The sequence below is a fragment of the Phaenicophaeus curvirostris genome, chromosome 25 (genome assembly GCF_032191515.1).
Source record: "Phaenicophaeus curvirostris isolate KB17595 chromosome 25, BPBGC_Pcur_1.0, whole genome shotgun sequence".
Lineage (NCBI taxonomy): Eukaryota > Metazoa > Chordata > Aves > Cuculiformes > Cuculidae > Phaenicophaeus > Phaenicophaeus curvirostris.
The window spans coordinates 4,177,809-4,196,784 of record NC_091416.1 but is presented as its reverse complement, the minus strand read 5'-3'; the positions used below and the strand labels follow the sequence as shown (position 1 = coordinate 4,196,784).

Sequence of the window (18,976 nt, the reverse complement as noted above, 5' to 3'; positions counted from 1 at the left end):
CCTCTCTGTTCAAACACTGATTGGAGCTTCTAGAGTTAAGGCCTTACAATTATTTTAGTGTGATGCTTTTTGATTAAAAAGAAAAAATAATCCCTTTTTCCTTATTATGAGGTAAAAGACGTGGCTGATATGAGACACGTTATTTTCAAGGGGAAATTGTGACATTGACTCTATCCAAATGCTGTTATAAAATTGAAATGACTGCAAAGATGCTTTCTGTTCCGTTCTACATCTCTGGTTGTGCCCTGTGCTCATAAATTTTTAATATGATGTTTCACTCTCGGTGAGACAAATTAATCCCTCGTTAAAGTTGGTAGGGGGTAGATTGTATTTTTGATTTGCTACCCAACGCGCGTGGCCTCTATTCCCAAAAACGTTGTACCTGGTCTTTGACTTCCAGGTTTTTATGAACATCCTGAAGCACAGAGTGATCCCTTGTACTGCAGAAGATCTGTCCGCTCTCCGGGATCGTTGCCGGGACCCTGCTGTCTCCGTGCGGAAGCAGGCCCTGCAGTCCATAACAGAGCTCCTTGTGGTGAGGAATATATCCTAAAATCTTATGCAGGCCTGAGAGGAGTGAACTGTGGGTTAAAACAAGGAGAAAACAGACAAATCTGGTGCATGTCACTTGCTCACTCAGTGCGTTTCATTTTATGACTGTGCTTTAATTTTTTCATTACCTTTTGACTCGTAAGCCATGAGTCATTCCTATACACACTTGTGATTTATGTAGGATGCTTCCAACGGCTGGAAACATTTATTTTCCTGGCTGTTGAGTTATGTGTCAGGGAGAAAATGTTTATGTTGCTGGCCTTCTCAAGTTAGAAAAAAATCTGAATCACTTTACTCAGATGTAATGTGTAGATGATAGCACTGCAATATTTTTTCTTCTTTTCTGTTTATTCACAAAGGCTTGGTAACAGAGCCTCAGAGCACGGGGTTTATATTAAGCAAAGATCTGTCTTTTTCTTAAGTGCTAAATCATCTGCTGTGCAGCTTTATTGCGATACTGTTATAATTATTTATAGGGCTTCAGAACAAAGAATTACAGTACTTTAGCAGAAGCGCTGGGTAGCTTGATCATAGATACGATCAAATACCTCCTGGTGTCAGGGAGATAGAAGCACCCGTGTTCCATGTGGGACATGTACAGTGGGGAGGGGCTCTTGATCAGGGAATGCAGGGATAGGACAAGGGGGAATGATTTTGATGTAATCATAAGAAAAAACGTTTTCCTGTGAGAGTGGAGAGGCCCTGGCCAAGGTTGCCCAGAGAAGTGTTGGCTGCCCCGTGTCTGGGGGGGTTCAAGGCCAGGTTGGATGGGACTTGGAACACCCTAGTGGAGAGACAGGTGCCCCTGCCCATGACAGGGGGCTGGAACTTGATGGGCTTTGAGGTCCCTTCCAACCCAAACCAGTCCGTGAGTCCATGAAATGCTGCCATGTTGCAGTGCTGGTTGAGCAGTAGGCTGGGCTTAATTTAATTTTCTTTTCAGAGTTTGTAGCTGACTTGGAGGTTTCTGGGTCCTTGCTGACCTTACTTGTACCTATAGAATCCTGTAATGATTAAAATGTTTCTAATGCAACCTGTGTTCTTCTCAGTCTCAGCACAACAGCGTCCTAGTGCAGAAGGCCTGGTTAAATGGAGTAGTGCCTGTTGTGATGGATGCAGAAAGTTCTGTCCAGGAGAAGGCCTTGGATTGCCTTGATCAGCTCCTGTTGCAACATATAAAACATTACAGTAAGTTCAAGAGTGACGATGGAAAGCAAGCTCTAGCGTGGGATCTCCTTACCCTCTTGGCTTCAGAAAGCCAGGAGCTGAAGTAAGTACATTTTTCTCTTTATTATGGACTCCGATGACTTTTCCATAACAGTCCTTTATCCGATGCATCAGATGTTTTTTTTACATTTACCATGTTAGCATTTAGGGACCAAATCCAATTTTCTTGTACTTTTAATCCCATCAGAATATGCAGCTTTTCCTTTACAGAAGGAAAACACCTGTTGCCGGGAGAGCTAATATAAGAGCATAGAATTACAGAATCATAGAATCATCAGGTTGGAAGAGACCCACTGGATCATCGAGTCCAACCATTCCCATCAATCACTAACCCATGTCCCTCAGCACCTCGTCCACCCGTCTCTTAAACCCCTCCAGGGAAGGCGACTCAACCCCCTGCCTGGGCAGCCTCTGCCAGTGCCCAATGACCCTTTTTGTGAAAAATTTTTTCCTAATGTTCATCCTAAACCTCCCCTGGCGGAGCTTAAGTTTATACTTTCAGCACCCTCATTCACTGCGTGGCCACAGGCCGTTAGGTATCACAGTTTACACATTGCTTAAATGCACGTCCCGACTGTTGTGTGAGGGCTAGAAGCTAAATTTATTGGTTGGGTTTTTTTAATCTACTTGAATACCCTGCTTGAAACAGTCGGTATAAGCGCGTGTTACTGCTAGAGATGTTGAGGGGCTCGTGTTGCTCTTCCAGTTCCAGGGATGGAGGAGCTGCAGAGCATAGACAAGCTGGCAGCTGGTGAGAAGAGGGCAGTTGTCTTTTGTGTCAAATATCGTTACCTGTGCTCTCTCCCCGAATTCAAGTGTTCATATATGAGAGTGTTACATGCTGCTCTCGATTTGGTGATAGCAGCATGAATATTTAAGTCAAATGGAGGTGTTATGATGACGGAACAAAGAGAGGATATATAAAGCAAGGAGAGCATCGCCTTGTATTAATTCTGATGTACAATATGTTACTTGTCTTATGACAAATAGAATTATTCTGCCTTTTGCAGAATGCTGTGGGAAGAACCAGGAGAAATGGGATGACACACAGTATGACAAGGACACAACATTGATTAAAGGCAGCTGTATGTTTATTAGTCAACAGGGCGTAATAGCTCAGAAGGAGAAAATGAGATGTGCTGCTTTGCCAATCTGCGATACTGTCAATGTTCTAACTTGGGCCATTTTATAACATAGTTTGCAGATTCATGGCACCTTCTTTTTCATGACCTTAGAGTGCCTTGCAGCTTGATGAATCTCAGAACTCTTTCAATGTGAAGTAGATAACTAGGGTTAAATAGAAAAATGAGCAAGTTTCGGTGCCTTAATGTTACTGTATCCTCTACCATGATGGGCATTAAATGACTACTCTTGGAGAGTCTTTGGTACAGGCTGCTGGAATTCTATTTTCTTGATTTGTCACTGTATCAGTTGCACCTTCCATCTTCCTGACCCACAGTGCTATCTACGTGCTTGTGTGCCAGGTCTGTAGAGCATTGAGATTCTGAACTGAAAGACTGAAAGCATTGCTAGCAAAACACGTAGAAATCTCTATGTATTCTGAGTAGTGGGAATGCTAAGTGATAGCAGCTTTGTTGCGATGCCCAGTGTACCCTGAACAGGAATTCTGTATTTTACTGGCAATGTCTAAGACCAAGTGTTTTATTTACTCCTCCTTTAACTTCATTTTCTATTCTTTCTTCCCTGTAGCCGTTACTTGAACAAAGCTTTTCATATGTGGTCCAAGCAAAAGAAGTTCGCCTCCACTTTCATCAGTGATGTCATGTCTCACGTGGGAACGGAGCACACTGTACCGGCCTGGATGTTGCTTGCTAAGGTGGCAGGTTCTTCCCCCAAGTTGGATTATTCAAAGATCGTTGATTCCTGGGACAGTGTCAGCAGGTATATGTATACTTTGAACTCCATCCTCCCTTCTGCAGGAGAGAGACGGGGGAGAAGAAGAGGAAGAAAACAAGTGAGCACTTTCTGTCTTTCCACAGGCAGATTCCTCTTCACTGCTTAGATCACAGTTCTTTATTCAGGCCATCGGCTCTGCAGCCTAGAGGCAAACAATGGTCCACAGATTTGTGCAGCAACCAACTCCTACCTTAAGCTTTTTGAGTTTTCATTTGGTTTGACAGGTGTGCCTTCATAAAGCGTATCTCAGATGAAAGGATTTTTCCACTGTGATTTGGTGTTGTTCCATAGCATTAATGTTAGTTTGTCTGTTCTACTGTTTTCCAGGCAGCAGAACACAAGCAGTGACACTATGGGACATATACTGTATGTCATCGGTCATGTTGCAAAGCACCTTCCTAAAAGAGCCTGCGAGAGGCTGATTGGTGAGTGGCCCTGAGAAACTGCAGAGGGGGGTAGCAGGTTCATACTTTCCATCTTGATGGTTATTTCTTCCCTATAAGCAGTTGCTAAGCTTAGAAAATGCTCATTTTATGTGTATGATCTTTTCAGATAACATCAAGTGCTGGCTGAGGGAGTCTCAGTGTCCCCTGGAGGTGATTAGCCCAGCTGTGGAAACTCTGCAGAAGCTCTGCCACGCATATGCAGATGTGCCGGAGGAGGCACAGGTGTGACTTAAAATACATCTTTTAAAATAGCTTGTTTCACACTTAGGAGGGCTGTCTCTTAAAGGCAACTTCGGTCTCCAGGCTGTTGGTTGATTAGCACTCAGAACGAAGAGGATCTGATTCCAAGAGCAACTTTAGTCTGTTCTGCTCAGCTCTTTCACTTGTTTTACTGCGGTTGTGCTGCAGAACGTCCTGTAGCTAAGGGTGGGCTTGTAAAGAATCTTCTTTCTTCAGAAGGACTTTCCCCATACACACACCTTGCATTTGCCTTCTGTCAAATTCCTGAAAGAGACCTGTTGCTGTGCCTTTATGGCACCAGCTGTTTTGCAGGCTTGGTGCAGTTTGAAGCTATAGGTTTATTCTACAAGCTGTGATTATTCTATAGCGGAACTGCTGCAGATACATATATTTTCTAGACCTCTTTTGTGGGCCCAAATGGAGTTAATAATACATCATTCGCACGCTTCTTTTTCTTGCTCCTGTTGTTTTAGTTTGTCCTACTTCTGTAGTGAGAAGGTGGGCTATCTTTTGCTAGTAAAATAACGATCTCGGCCTGAGTGCAGTCTCAAAGAAGCTAAAACTGATGCACATCTCTCTTGCTAATGATTTCTTTGTATGTATTTGTTATTTCTCTTTCAATATTGGTGCCAACTATTTTATAATAGGCATCCTGATAAGGTTTTGGAAATAGTATCCAAAACTGCACACTGTGCTTCAGAGAAGCCAAGATGGATTGATGGTTTCTGTTCTTTTTGAATTGACAGTCAGAAAATCCTCCCTTGTAGGTGTGGTGATCACACTCAACGAAATGCAGGTGTTCCTGTACACTAGTTGCTTAGCTGCCATACATATGTTTATTCGGTTTCCTATGTTACTAGTTTTAGATGGTAGAAAAATAGAAACAGCGTTTTATTTTCATCACAATCTGGTCGTCAATTAGTGCTTTTTTTGGTTTTCCCTCCACTCTTTGGAATTTGCATCATCTTTTCATTTGAATGGAACTATATTTTCTGAACAACGGTTAAAAATTCATACAAACAACCCCAAATGCGTTGGAATCCACAGAACACTTGCTTAGATCCTTTTTGTTTAAAGCTGTGTGTTTTTTTATGATGAAATAAACTTAGGCCTGTGGATCATTAAAAGCCGGATTCTCCAAGGTGTTTTGACGCTTGCAGACATTGCTTGATGTGCAGGAAGGATTTGAAAGCTCTAAGGCACTCTCTGATTGATTTCAAGAGGACCTAGATTATTAAAAGCATATGAAGACTTTCAGATTAGCGATTCATGTGTGGACAGATAGAACAGCTACATTTTGTTTAATTAATAAATTGCTGAATTAATTCTGTTTAATTATGGAACAGGAGCTGCTCAACCAGGTGTGTGGAGATTTAGTATCCACCTGTGAAGGCTATATTTCAGCTGTAGTCCTCAAAGAAGATGGAGCAGAGCAGTTGCAAGAAGACCTTTTGGTAAGTTTGGTTCCCCTTACAGGTTCATCAAAGGATGTAGAATCACAGAAGGTTTGGATTGGAAAGGGCCATGAAGGTCATGCAGTCCAACCCCTGTGCAGTGAGCAGGGAGATCTTTAACTAGATAAAGTGTACTCAAAATCAGTGTTCCTCAAAGGTCACACCAACAACTGTGTTAGATGGGAAAATCCGGATGTGCAGACCTTATCTGTAAGCTTGTAGTGAAACCATATCCTGGACTGCATCCAAAACAGTGGGAGCAGCAGGGCAAGGGAAGGGATTCTGCTCCGCTATGGTGAGACCCCACCTGGAGTCCTGTGTCCAGTTCTGGAGTCCTGAGCACAGGGAAGACATGGAGCTCTTGGAGTGAGTCCAGAGGAGGCCATGGAGATGGAGCACCTCCCACCTGAGGACAGGCTGAGAGACTTGGGGTTGCTCAGCCTGGAGAAGACTCCTGGGAGACCTTAGAGCAGCTTCCAGTACTGAAAGGGGCTCCAGGAATGCTGGGCAGGGGGTCAGTTTTCAGCTGAAAGAGAGATCTTAAGAGGAAATGTTTTGCTGTGAGGGTGGAGAGGCCCTGGCCCAGGTTGCCCAGAGCAGTTGTGGCTGCCCCATCCCTGGAGGGGTTCAAGGCCAGGTTGGATGGGGCTTGGAGCCCCTGATCCAGTGGGAAGTGTCCCTGCCCATGGCAGGGGGTTGGAACTGGATGGGCTTTAATATCCTTTTCAACCCAAAGCAGTCTGTGATTCTGTGATTTTATGTTTCTATGAAATATGGTATTTATGGGTCTGGGAGCGTACAACAGCTGAATGACACGATAACCAATGTGTTTCTCATATAATGACATGTTTTTAATTTGCTTTTCCACTCCTAGTTCTTAGATGAGCTGTTTGGGAAATCAGTCTGTAAAAAGCATAGAAGACTTTGAGGGATATTTCAGTGTTGATAGTAGATGTGGGGGGCTATAGCACATTAAACACACACCCCATTTCTGTTTCAAAGCATCACCTGTTGTCTAGCCACTTTCTTCTTGAAAGGGCTGAGGGAGTTTTAAGTTTGTTTTTCGAGCGGTACCTTGCCAACTCCTGCTGACTCCATTTGCAGCTCAGCCATTGCCTTTTGACTGCAGTGTTGCTTTTTTTCTGTAGGTGAGGCACCTCTTTATCTTGGGTGAGGCTGCACAGCTGTGTCCTGCCAAAGTGGAGAAACACATCTTTCTTTTGATTCAGTCCATTCTGGCTTCTGTCAACAAGGACCAATGTGAGACTCTGTCCTTACTGCATTTAGTTTCGCGTTCACAGGCAACACTGTTTACCGGTAAAGCATGTTTTCATTCCTGACCTGTTCTTTCCTAGCGTCCAGCTGTCTTGATAGTGAGGAAACTCCAGCTTCTCAGCCACTGTCCCAGTTCAGAGGATCACCCATGCCTCCAGTGGTCAGAGCTCATGCATTCGTTACTCTTGGTGAGTGCCATCCTGTAGCTGAAGTGGGTCATCGTGTACCAAATTCCTACCCTTTCTGGTTCAAGTTCTGCTCAAAAGTCGTGTCAGTTGTACAGACAAGCCACAGGCCCAACATGTGCCTCAGATCATAGCTTTTAACAATGCAAATATCCATGGTAACAAGTTGCACCAACACAGAAATACTGCCATCTATGCAACTGCTTCACAAAGTGGTTAATGCATTAATAGTAATTAACAATTAGCAATGTCCATCAACTACCAGGACAGCAAGATTCCAGAGCTGGGTGCTGTGTTGGCTGAAGGATTGTTTTACCTGTAAGTAGTAAGGGACTCAACAGAGGATGAAGAAATCTTGATACTTTTGGTGTGCTTTCAAGCAGAATGACTGCACGTGGTTACCTGTTCTCGGTGTGAATGAAGAGTTCCTTTGATAGAAATCTGATCACACCTGCATTTCCAGCATTCTGGAGAGTACTAAGTGAATGTTCTGGATCTGTAATACCACTGCGGCTGGGAACAAGTCCCTTGTCTTGCAAATAGATGGTACTATTCTTTCCTTAACTGCTTCAGGCGGCCTAATACTTTTGTACGGCACTTAGAAACAGTTAGGTAGAAGTCATTAGAATGCAGGCTATTTTATTTTAAGTTAGTTTAGTGATGCTCTTCATGGTGGGTGTCTCCCCGCTACGCCTGTGACAGCTGGGGCTGTTCTTTTTAGCTGCTTTGATTAATACCCTGCACACAGAAATAGTTCTCTGTGAAGGAGGGAATTTGGCATAGAGACCCACACTATAGGTCTAAGAGGAGGAGTTTGGAAGAACTTGAAGTATCATCTCTCTGAGAGATCGTGCAGATTGCTCATCAAGTTCCAGCATGTTTTTCATGTTTATTCCTCTATTTACTTCCTGATTCATTTCTTGGCTCATATTGGGCTCAAAGGGGCAGTAAGCTGGGCTATGGTGGTTGGGAAGAATATATTCATGGCACTGACTGTCTCATCCCTGTTTCATAGGTAAATTGTGTTTACAGCATGAAGATCTGGCAAAGAAATGCATTGCAGCTCTAGCTCGAGAACTGGAGGTGTCACATGATGTGGCTGTTCGCAATAACGTTATCATTGTTATGTGTGATCTGTGCATCCGCTACACATCCTTGGTGGACAGATACGTTCCCAACATTTCGTTGTGTCTGAAGGACCCGAATCCCTTCATCCGTAAGCAGACACTGATCCTGCTTACCAGCCTTCTGCAGGTAACTAGAGGTCCTTGGCATTACCTGACAACCCACTTCAAGTTCCTCTGTTGTGCTGGTGACTGGCAGCCTGTCCTGGGTGTCTTGCTTGTACCTCGGTCAATCTACACTCAATCAAGAATTTAAACTATGTGTTTTGTTACTGCTTTTGTTTTTTTTCTCTTTGCTAGCTAGGCAGAAGTCATGTTGAGGACATTTGACATACTTAGATAATGAGATTATTTTTAGTTACCTCTCTTCTTGTCTTCTCTTTATTTCTTCTAATTCCTTTGTTTCACTCCTATATAAATGAATGCAACAAGCATCACGGCAGTTTTTTCACCTACTGTCTCTGCTTATTGTTCTAAAGATGTAGATGTTGAGAAGCTCAAGATGTTTCTCCTCCCAGTGTTCGTGTGAAGCCAGCCAAAGCAGATCTGGAGCACACTTGGCTCTGAGAACAGTGTTAAAGAATGTGCTGAGATGGGAGAACAGATTTTTCATGTTTCTGCTTTTTTATTGATACCTGTTGTAAAATTCGATGCTTGCTGGTGTGGTGAACATGCTGCTTAAAGCATCCTCCAAAACACTGTCGTTTTGATCTTCATGTTGTGTACGTACAGCTGAAGCTGTATGGCTTGTGCATTTGCCTGAGTTACATCCTGCTGGGCTCCATCAGATATTGTCCTGACTATAAGTCTGAAGGTTCACACTAAGTTTTTCCCAATTCAGGTTAATAATTTGTTGTCTGCTGATTTTCTTATAGGAGGAGTTTGTGAAATGGAAAGACTGTCTCTTCTTCCGTTTCGTTAGTGTCTTGGTGGACCCAAATCCAGATATTGCCAGGTAAAATGCTCATCTATAAAACAGTGAAGGAGTTGAAGATCAGGGATGTAGTCAGAGGAGTCTCAGTCTTGCACCACCAGCATATGGAGAAGAATTTCAGCGAGAAAGCAGATGATTTTCCCGTTAACCTCTTCACTCAGAGTTGTTCACACTTTAGGGTCTGCAGTGGTAGCAAAGGAGTGGTGAACACTGTCTCTTTCAGAGTCATTTGGAGGTCCCAGGATAGCAAGACATGTTCTTGGTTGTCTTCAGAACATGCAACTCTGCTCTATTTTTGACTGTCATTTATTCAGATAAAAGAAGCTTTTGAAACGAGCCTTTGTGAAACCTTCCTCGTGGTTTTCTAACAGGCTGTGTCTTGAGTGCTGGTTTTGTTCTAGGAATAGGATTGAATATTCTCTTTTTTCTTAGATGGCACGCCTTGTGTTTTTAAGCCTTATACTACATTTTGTAATACTTGGAAATGTAAGAGGAATTATGCACTCTGGCTTTAAGTGCACGTTTATGAAGTTTTTATAAGCTTCAAAGTCTCCAGCTGCTCTGTTACATGAGAGATGAGAGCAGGACAGGTTCCTCTAGGGATGGTTGATGATTTGGGGATGCTGGATTCAAGGGAGGATTGGACAGCTTTCTACTTGCTTCTACCTTGAAGAGTCCGTCTAAGGACTGCCGTTTCCAGCGCCATCAACCTACCATTGCTTGCTAGTGCATATTCATGCTTTCATTTGTCTTCAGTGAGTTTTTAATATGTAAAAATGTCTTTCCAGTAGATGGTGACATTGCAGCACCACGTTCTTAAAGTTTTAGCTAAGGAACATGGTGTTATTTCTTTGGGAGCCTTTTTCTTTGCATCTGCATTCAGTGACTCCATCCAGACAAAAAATACATTCAAGTCTGGGATTAACTTGCAGCTCTTGCAGGAGATTCTTTTTTCACAAGGCATTTCAACCACAATAGAGCTTAAGTTATTTAAATAATGAAAGTGTTGTGCTTGAATTCAAGTTCAAATTTATTTCTGCCTCTGGTTACTTTAATGGCAAAAAAGTGAAGTAATATTGTGAGTGCTGAAACCTTCTTACTCTTTCTGGATGAAAAAAGCTTAAAGTCAATAAACTGATACCCTTGTTCAAGCCCAGATGGAGCTGGGCAAGAATTAAATGCGGTATTGAAGGAGACTTCGAGGATAATTCTCGACTATGTCTTATGAACCCAATGTTGTTTTGAGTGTGGCTTTTAGAAGCTGCCTGATTATAATTTCTTCTTTTTTCCTCTGTTCCAGGTTTGGAGAGTTCTGCTTGGTGCATCTCTTGCTGAGGAGGAATCCAATGATGTTCTCCCAACACTTCATTGAGTGCATCTTCCATTTCAATAGCTACGAGAAACATGAGAAGTACAACAGATTCCCCCAGAGCGTGCGGTCAGTGGAGCACGTTTGTATCTCCTTATTGCTAAATACGGGGTGTCTGGCCACGCATCTTTTTGGTTACAATGAAGAGCTCACAGTGCTTTGTAATTATCTGTACAATAGAGGGGAAACAGCTAGAGGGAATAGTGTTAAATTAAGAGTGTCCTGCTTTCCCTGTGATGCTTCTGGGGAGGCCTGCACGTGATATCCGGCAGTGTGTAGTATCCTAACAGGTTTTTTGGGTCTTGAAAGTGCCATTCAAATATTCCTTGCTGATTTAAAGTCTTATTATTGTTGCAAGTTGGCAGAATGTGAGTTGACCCTTGTAAAATGTCTTCCTCTACCACAGGTCAAAGGATCTCTTCTCCCTGAAGGGAAAAGATAACAAAGAAAAAAGGATGCGTATCTACACGTTCCTGCTAGACCGCTTTACAGATGAGCAGCGATTCAACATTACAACAAAGATCAGCCACAGCATCCTAGGTATGGGTCTGTCCTTAAAAATCTGGCATACAAAGAACTGTTGTCTGTATGAAACCTTAGGATCTCAATGCAGCTGTGTTATCTTCCTATCTTTACCAGCACTGCAGTTTCCAGTAAAATACCTCTTATTTCTTCCCTGTGTGTTCTAGCATGCTTTGTGGACAATGCCCTTCCTCTGGACATGGAAGCCAGTGAGCTTCTCTCAGATACGTTTGCAGTCCTTAGCTGCAAAGAAATCAAGCTGTCAACGATGAGATCAAAACCCAGTGAAGACATTCAGCCTGAGGAAGAAGAAGTGGCAACGGCCAATGCTGTCATGCAAGCAGCGCAAAAGAAGCTCATCTCACAGGTGAACGGCACTTGACCTGGCGTGGGAAGAGGGCTGGCCAGCATACTGGGAGGAATTTTACCTTTCTGTGCCAGAAGCTTGTGCAAAATTATCCAAGTGACAGTGATGCCAGTGATGTACCGCTCTTGTAGGCTGTTATTCATGCTCTGCCTGTATGTCCACTCTGATCTGAGGGTGCTTGTGCAAGCACTGCATGTTGTGAAGACAAAACATTATGGCTGGGTTTGTGAAGGATTTTTGTACTTGACCTGTCAGTTGAAGTGATGGAAAGTGTGTTTTCTCTGAAGTCAGTGAAGCTAAGCTAGGCTAAATTTGTGCCACATATCTCTTATTGGTAAAGCATTTGAGCCTAACAATATGTTTTGGTGAACCTTTTGGCAATTTGCCTTCAGTGTGGGAACAGACTGACTTAGTGATTTGATGTATCTTAGAAGACTTCACTTAGGTTAGGCGACTGCGTGGCATAAGAGCAGGCTTAATTGCTGTAATTTGCTTGCTGTGGAGCAGTAACTCCTCTTGCTTGGGCCATTCATCTAACCGCAGAGTGGCTTCTCCTTGATTGCATCATGTAACTGTTCATGCCTTGTTCAAACAAAGGTTCAAAAGAAGAACTTTGTAGAAAATGTCATCCCAATAATCACGTCACTGAAGGCTTTAATGGAGCAGAAGAGGATCCCAGCTCTTAGGGACCTCATGAACTATCTACGGGTAAGGGAACTGTTTTCTTACTGGGTGGGTTTTTTTCCTTTCTTGAGGTAATGTGTTAGATGTGCAACCAGTGATGGAACAAGCAGTCTTCTTAGAAGGAGATTTAGAAGACAGATGATGTTGTGACATTGCCACTGTGTTAAATAATGTAGGAGGTGGAGGGATTTTAGATAAGGATCTCAGTGTGTTACGTGTGAGCCCCCTCAGTGGGATGTGGGCAGAGAGCTTCAACGCTGGGAAGCTTTTTCATGTTCTGAAGTACAAATTGGAATCGAAACTCTTAGTCTGTTAAAAACACCTCTGCTGTACCAACTGGTATTTCCTTTTGCACTTAAGCAGCTGTGATCTGAATGGAGACGTGAATCAGTAGTCAGGAGAGAGTTCTGAAAGCGTTTAAACATTCCTTATATTGCTCCAGGAAATGATGCAAGACTACCGAACTGAAATCAAAGACTTCTTTGCCGTGGACAAGCAGCTGGCGGCCGAGCTGGAGTACGATATGAAGAAATACGAAGAGCAGCTGGCCAGGGAGAAGGAGTCAGATGAGGAGCAGGTCTCAGCAGTGCAGGCAGAGGTTGTTGTTGCCTTTAGCCCTCTACATGTACTGGCTTCTCTGCTAAAGTTTGTGTACATGTAGCACCCAAACTCTGTGTGTCCATGAACCTGTTACAGGACTTCTAACAGAATGGTTATATAAAATTCTCATATCTCTTTGCATTTGCTGACAGAAGCTATGGTTTCAGAGTCATTTAATATGCTTAGAATGACAACAAGCAATACATGTTAGGCAAAGAGGAGCAGCCAACAGTTAATGTAAAAAGAAGTATTCAATGTAAAGGGAAAACTAAGTCTAATCTGCCACTGTCTGTGCTTATGTGTTGTCTTACTCTCTGTTCCCAGAGTGATAGAAATGATAAACAGGTCAAAAAGAGAAGGGTTCATTTTGTCTGACTTTAGGTGTAGACAGAGTGGAAACTTACATCTGTCCTAGTCACGCAGATCCTCTTTTAAAGTCAAAGTAAAGAACTATGTAGGTGCTTGGGCCAATTGTCCTGAACTATTTTAGACACCTACCTTAAGAGGAGATGACTTTTACCCTGGAAGTGCCTTTCTCTGCCGACTTCAGAAAAGCACCTATATATAGACCTCTAAACTAGGACGTGCGTATCCCATCAAAACTTCCCATTCACTTCTTGTCAAAATTCTGGCTAATAGCTTTCTTCCTAGCACTGCTTTACACCTCTCACAAAGGGTTGTTCTTAATTGCACAGCATTTACATCTAAATTTCTTGTATGCAGAGTTTTCTATGCTTGCATCCGTTGTTAGACATATGATCTTTTCTCCTCTTTTCTGCAGCCAACTCCTGCTCAGTCTCCTTTAAGTGGGAGAAAGTCCTTGCCACCTGGATCAAATCCTTCCTCTGTGACTCCTGAGTTTGCTACACCTGGTGCCAATGTTCTGAGGCAGCCATTACCTGGTCACAGGTACGGGTTTCTGTTTATGTTACCAGTTACCATATTCTGCAGGGTTCCTGCTTGTCCACTCTTTAATGGTTTGAAACCGTTGCAGCAAAATCTTCTCCATTACATTTGATGTTTAAGTTCATAAGGGATTGGAAGGGCACAGATCTCCTCATTACATGCATCTCACCCAAGCCTGCAGAAGGAAATCACTGTTTCTATTGTGGTTTCTACTCTGTAGACCAGCGTCCTTGAACACGTTTGCCATTCTGAACTCTGCCAAGAAAGCGATGGAAGCCAGAAGCAAGAGTGTTGGAGGAGTTTTATCTGCTCTATCACTTCCATCAAGCACAACCAGCAGCAAGCAAGGTAGGGCACTTGTTGCAAACTTATCTGGCATCAGACTAAACTATTGATAGAGCCTGATTGTTAGCCCTTGAGGTCTCTGAGTGAATATTTCACTATTCTTAATTATTTCCTTGTTATTTGTAGTATCCTTTCAAAGCCTGAATCCAACGTCAACTGGAGAAAATGGTCTTGTGGTGGGCCGGGCAATCAGCACACCGGAACGTAAGTAAAATGCAATGGAATCCTTTCCAGATTGGGCTGAGCTCTCATTGAGAGAAGTAGCAATGCACGGCTGCCCTAGCAAGCAGAGAAGATTAGTCATTGATAGCTAGAGATTATGTATTTATCTACATGGTAGATAAATTAAATTGAAGGCCTTAGATGAATAGTGTCCATAGGAAAGGAGAGTTTACATGTCACAGGGTGTGATAGTATTGAGTCAGTGCAGGAGAGTGTTTGTTTATTTTGGGCTGCTGAAGTAAAGGGGCTACTGCCCTTTCTTCCTTCATCAACTCAGGGGTGCTGAGCAGGCATGTTGTCATGGTTCCGTGGTAGCATTGCTCAACACATACAAGAAATACTCAAGGTCTGGTCTTTTTGAGCCCTAAGATAGGGGGTTCCTGTTGTCCCAGCAAAGGATCTCAGGTGAAATACAATCTCCTTCTAGAGAAAGGAGTGAGCTGTTCCAACTTTGAGAGGGAACACAGAGATGTGTTCAAGTGCTCGAGTGGGATTAATAACCTGCACAGTCATTACTGAGTGTGCGTGTGTGTTCTACCCTAAGAAAGAACTGAACTGAGCATCGAAGGAATTTCTTTTTTTTTTTTTCCACTCTGCTGTGGAAATTAAAGTAAAAAATTACACAGAGAGGAATCTTTAATATACAAATTGTGTGAGTTCGCTGTGGTTTTGTCCATTGCAGCTGAAGTGCCATCTCACAAAACTTGACCTTCAAAAGCTAGGCTTTATCAGAATGCTTTCTGACAGTCTCATAGCATTCTGCAGTGTTGCTTTCTCCAAGTTATAGTAAAACACTAATGGAGCTGAGTTCTAGCAGTAGATTCCCTTCCTTTCTGTCAATTTGCTGCTAAGCTCCTTTAGGGCATCTCTGCTGTAGTGCAAATTGTGATGAACACCCTCCTCCAACTGGGAGTATAGGTGAGCGTCTGACAGGTCATCTTGCATTAGGGAGCTGTGGATTGTTGTGGAGATATTGCAGAAGCACAGGTATCTGACTGAGCTCTGCCTGTATTTCTGCAACCCCCTGACCTGCACGCACACAGGAGAGCAAACGACACGTAGCCAATAAGGCAGTCAGCGGTGCAGCAGTCTGAAAATACCTGACGTCCCTGAGCAGGCAGGAGCAAACCAGCGTCAGTGATGTGCATCCACTGGAAAATCTGACCCTTCTCTTCCCTGCATGCTCTGCTGTTTGGCTAGATTTGTCTGCCTCTTGTTTCTCTCTGCTGCCTGAGCAACAAGCGATGATCTTTGTGCAAAAAAACTGGGGGTATGTTTTTAGAGAGCAGAAATCTTTAAGCTCCACATCTCTGTCTGGAAGCCTGCACGGCTGTTTCTCTTAAGCACCATATGGTGAAAAAGAAGGAAGAACATTAGTCTGCAGTGGTACTGAGGCTGAATTCCTTCTTTGCTTGGAGGCAGCATGTGTCCTTCAGCGGGGAGACAAACTGTACGGAGCAGTATCATCACTTCGGTTTGCGTGTGTTTAGCCATCTGCGTGGTGACGCTGGGTCTTGCAGGCTGACAGGCAATCAAAATAAAACATTTCTATTTCTCTGGTGCATCACTCTCCAACTATGGGTGATGCAGTTCTTTGTAAACCATTTTGTACTTTCAAAGTAAAGAGCAGCTGCCTCCTCTCTTTATTTTATCAGACTGCTCTGGCTGTCGCTCTCTCCTGTTGTCCTTGGGTGTCCTCAACTCCTGCTTCTTACTTTGGGAATGGCTAAGTGGGCCTGAGCAAGTTTTTATATTGCTTCACGTGTTGTGCAGTTACCACCTTTGTTTGCATGGGAAGCCCTGCTTGATGTCAGTTCTTCACCATTTCCTTCATTTCCCATAAACTTCTCATTAACCAAGGTACCTTGATAAGGCAGACACTGCACAATAGTCAGAACACTTGCCGGTCAGTCTTGAGAGATGCAGAGGCCACCTGCAGCAGATGAAACAAGCTGGATTTCTGCTACAAGCTTTAGAGATTCCCTTCCAGGAGAGGGAAGCAGATAGACTGCAGAGAGAAGTCCTTTTAGCAGAATTTCTAACTCCTGTCCTATAAAGCACTTTTTACCTTAATTCCTTTTGAAAGATTCTGGGAAACGTGAGCATAAAACAGAGCATTGAGTAAAGTAAAATCTGAATATTGTGACATCTCTCCCAAGATGAATGACAGGAAAGAGACAGCTGACAACTATGGCCTGTTCCGTCAAGCTAAATTCTACCTAGCTTCATTGTCAAGTGATTCTTCTTGTCTGGATGCAGCTAGTTCTTCACAGAAAGGCTGTTCAGGTCCTTTGAACATCCAGAGGAGGCTACAAAGATGATCCAAGGGCTGGACCACTTCTGCTGTGAGGACAGGCTCAGAGAGTTGGGGTTGTTCAGCCTAGAGAAGAGAAGGCTCCAGGGAGACCTTTGAGCAGCCCCTAGTACCAAAAGGGGCTACAAGAGAGCTGGGGAGGGGCTTTTTACAAGGAAGTGACAGGTTGATGGGGAATGGCTTTAAATTGGAAGGGGAAAGATTTAGATTAGACACTAGGAAGAAACTCTTCACGACGAGGGTGAGGCACTGGCCCATGTTGCCAGAGGAGTCGTGGCTGCCCCACGTTCCAGGCCAGGTTGGATGGGGCTTTGAGCAGTCTCCTCTAGTGGGAGGTGTCCTTCCCATGGCAGGCGGGCTGGAACTGGATGGGCTTTAAGGTCCCTTCCAACCCAAACCATTCCATCATTTGTCAGCCTTCGGGGGTCCCACATTCTGCTTTGACGAGGCAAAGCAACTGGTCTGAATCTAATGTGGTGTTGTGAAAGATGGCAGAGTTTCAATGGAAGGTGTGGCTTTCCCACCTACGCAGGACAAGGAGGCGCATGACTGAGGTCCTGTATTTAAATCGATTTCCTCCACGTACGAGGAAGGCTGTAAGTCTAGAGTAGGAAGCTGATGTGCACAGATGGCCCATCAGATCCAGCACATAGTTTTGAGGCTGGATGGGAGACGCTGCAATCTGCTGGGCTGGAAAAGAGAGATGAATATGTGCTTGCAATTAATGGAAATACCTACTCAGTGACACTTGAGTGTTCTATTACGCTATGCCTTGCCCTCTGGCTGTGTCAAGAGCTGACTGCTGAGATGTGATTTTTTTTTTCCTTCCAGAGACCATTAATGAAGTGACTTTTGGTGCTGGGGTCAGTTATATCAGCTTGACGCGCACACCTGGTTCAGCTACAGGCAAGTTATCTTTGTGGTTATAACTTTGGGAGGGAGGGGGGTGAACCACCCAAAATTATCAAATCTGTGGCATTTTTTAAAATATGGGAATATATGCATTATTTGCAGACAAGGAAGAGTCTGAGGACAAGCCAAGAGATATTATCTGTTTGACATCGCCAGAGAGGCCGTAAGTTCAATGCAGGTCTGAAATAACAGTAACGATGACAAAGACTGGTAAAGTGCTTTAAGATAAATGGCTGTTCTGCTTCCTTTTTCTAGCCCGTCCCTGCCGCAGGAGTGGAAAGTAGAATCCCCAGCAAGGAAAAAAAGCAGCCAAAATGTCCCTCTGAGGCGGTCCCAGCGGAGAACACCACTAAAACCAGAAAACTGATCTTTTTGTTGAACTTCTGTACAGAGTCACCATGTTGCCTGATGCCTACCTGTTCTTTTCCTCTGTAATTATAAATCCTTGCAGGCATATGTCCTTCCTTATCTATTCCTATTTGCTTTTAACGCAAAACTGTGTAGGATACAGGCATACAAAGCCTGTAGTCACACATGTATATATTGTAAGTTGCTGCTTTTGACATAACTTAGTGGACTGCTAAGCAAGCTGCAGTGTAAAGGGAGGCTTGTTCTTGGCTCACAGGTTGTATAATTTGTCCATTTGGAAAAGTAAGAGCATAATGTTACCACAAGCTTAGTAATAAATGTATTTATCACAGCTTGTAGGGAAGTGAGTGGCTCAGCTTATTCACTCGATCCCTCATTGTCCCTCCTGGTTATATACTAGAGTTGCTTTAATTCAAACAAAGGTAGAACAGCTTGTCACTGCCACACCCCTAAATCTGGTAATTGCACGCTACATCACCTCTTATTTGGTGTGCAAACTCCTGTGTGTATGAACAGCCTTAATGTTCTTTTATATGGAATATTTCCATTCCTGAGCTATGTTATTTCCAACTATTAACATTTTATGAAAATAAATGGTTACAGAATTAATTCCACCCCCAGCTTCTCCCCTCTTCTTGATCTGACGGAGGAATTATTTTCTTCTATAGCTTTCTAAAGCCTCCAAGTCTCTTCTACTACGTCGCTGGTATCTTAGGCACTCAGTTCAATTAATGTTGGACCCAGCAGCTTTTAAATATAGACTCTTATTTGACTGCAAGCAGGATATGAGTAACTCACTAAAATTAAGGTTGGTAAGTCGTAAGCATAGCTTTGAGCTCTGCGCAGATAACTTGTTTATCATAAATGCTGGAATCTGACCATTCCTGAGTGTCTCTGATGCCATGTTAACCTAACTGAAATTTTTCCCTTGTTAGCTTCTGTTACAGAGCTCTTGCCCTAGGTTTGATTCAAGCTTGAGAAGGGAATCTGTTTTATTCATGCTGGGTTATCT

General features: G+C 43.3%; 1 protein-coding gene across 1 annotated transcript in view; it reads left to right on the top strand.

Moving 5' to 3' along the window:
• The window catches only part of NCAPD3 (non-SMC condensin II complex subunit D3), a 29,523-nt gene extending 11,365 nt beyond the window's left edge, over positions 1–18,158 (top strand). Inside the window, exons 13-33 of the mRNA XM_069876374.1 lie at positions 401–535; positions 1,602–1,822; positions 3,490–3,681; positions 4,024–4,121; positions 4,249–4,364; positions 5,729–5,836; positions 6,985–7,096; positions 7,192–7,299; positions 8,312–8,550; positions 9,296–9,375; positions 10,655–10,792; positions 11,130–11,263; positions 11,413–11,612; positions 12,210–12,320; positions 12,739–12,897; positions 13,648–13,805; positions 14,023–14,150; positions 14,274–14,351; positions 17,515–17,589; positions 17,698–17,758; positions 17,851–18,158. Of these exons, the coding sequence (XP_069732475.1) occupies positions 401–535; positions 1,602–1,822; positions 3,490–3,681; positions 4,024–4,121; positions 4,249–4,364; positions 5,729–5,836; positions 6,985–7,096; positions 7,192–7,299; positions 8,312–8,550; positions 9,296–9,375; positions 10,655–10,792; positions 11,130–11,263; positions 11,413–11,612; positions 12,210–12,320; positions 12,739–12,897; positions 13,648–13,805; positions 14,023–14,150; positions 14,274–14,351; positions 17,515–17,589; positions 17,698–17,758; positions 17,851–17,962 (2,763 nt within the window). The 3' untranslated portion in view covers positions 17,963–18,158. The remainder of the gene's footprint in view (positions 1–400; positions 536–1,601; positions 1,823–3,489; positions 3,682–4,023; positions 4,122–4,248; positions 4,365–5,728; positions 5,837–6,984; positions 7,097–7,191; positions 7,300–8,311; positions 8,551–9,295; positions 9,376–10,654; positions 10,793–11,129; positions 11,264–11,412; positions 11,613–12,209; positions 12,321–12,738; positions 12,898–13,647; positions 13,806–14,022; positions 14,151–14,273; positions 14,352–17,514; positions 17,590–17,697; positions 17,759–17,850) is intronic.
• Positions 18,159–18,976: the final 818 nt, after the last annotated feature.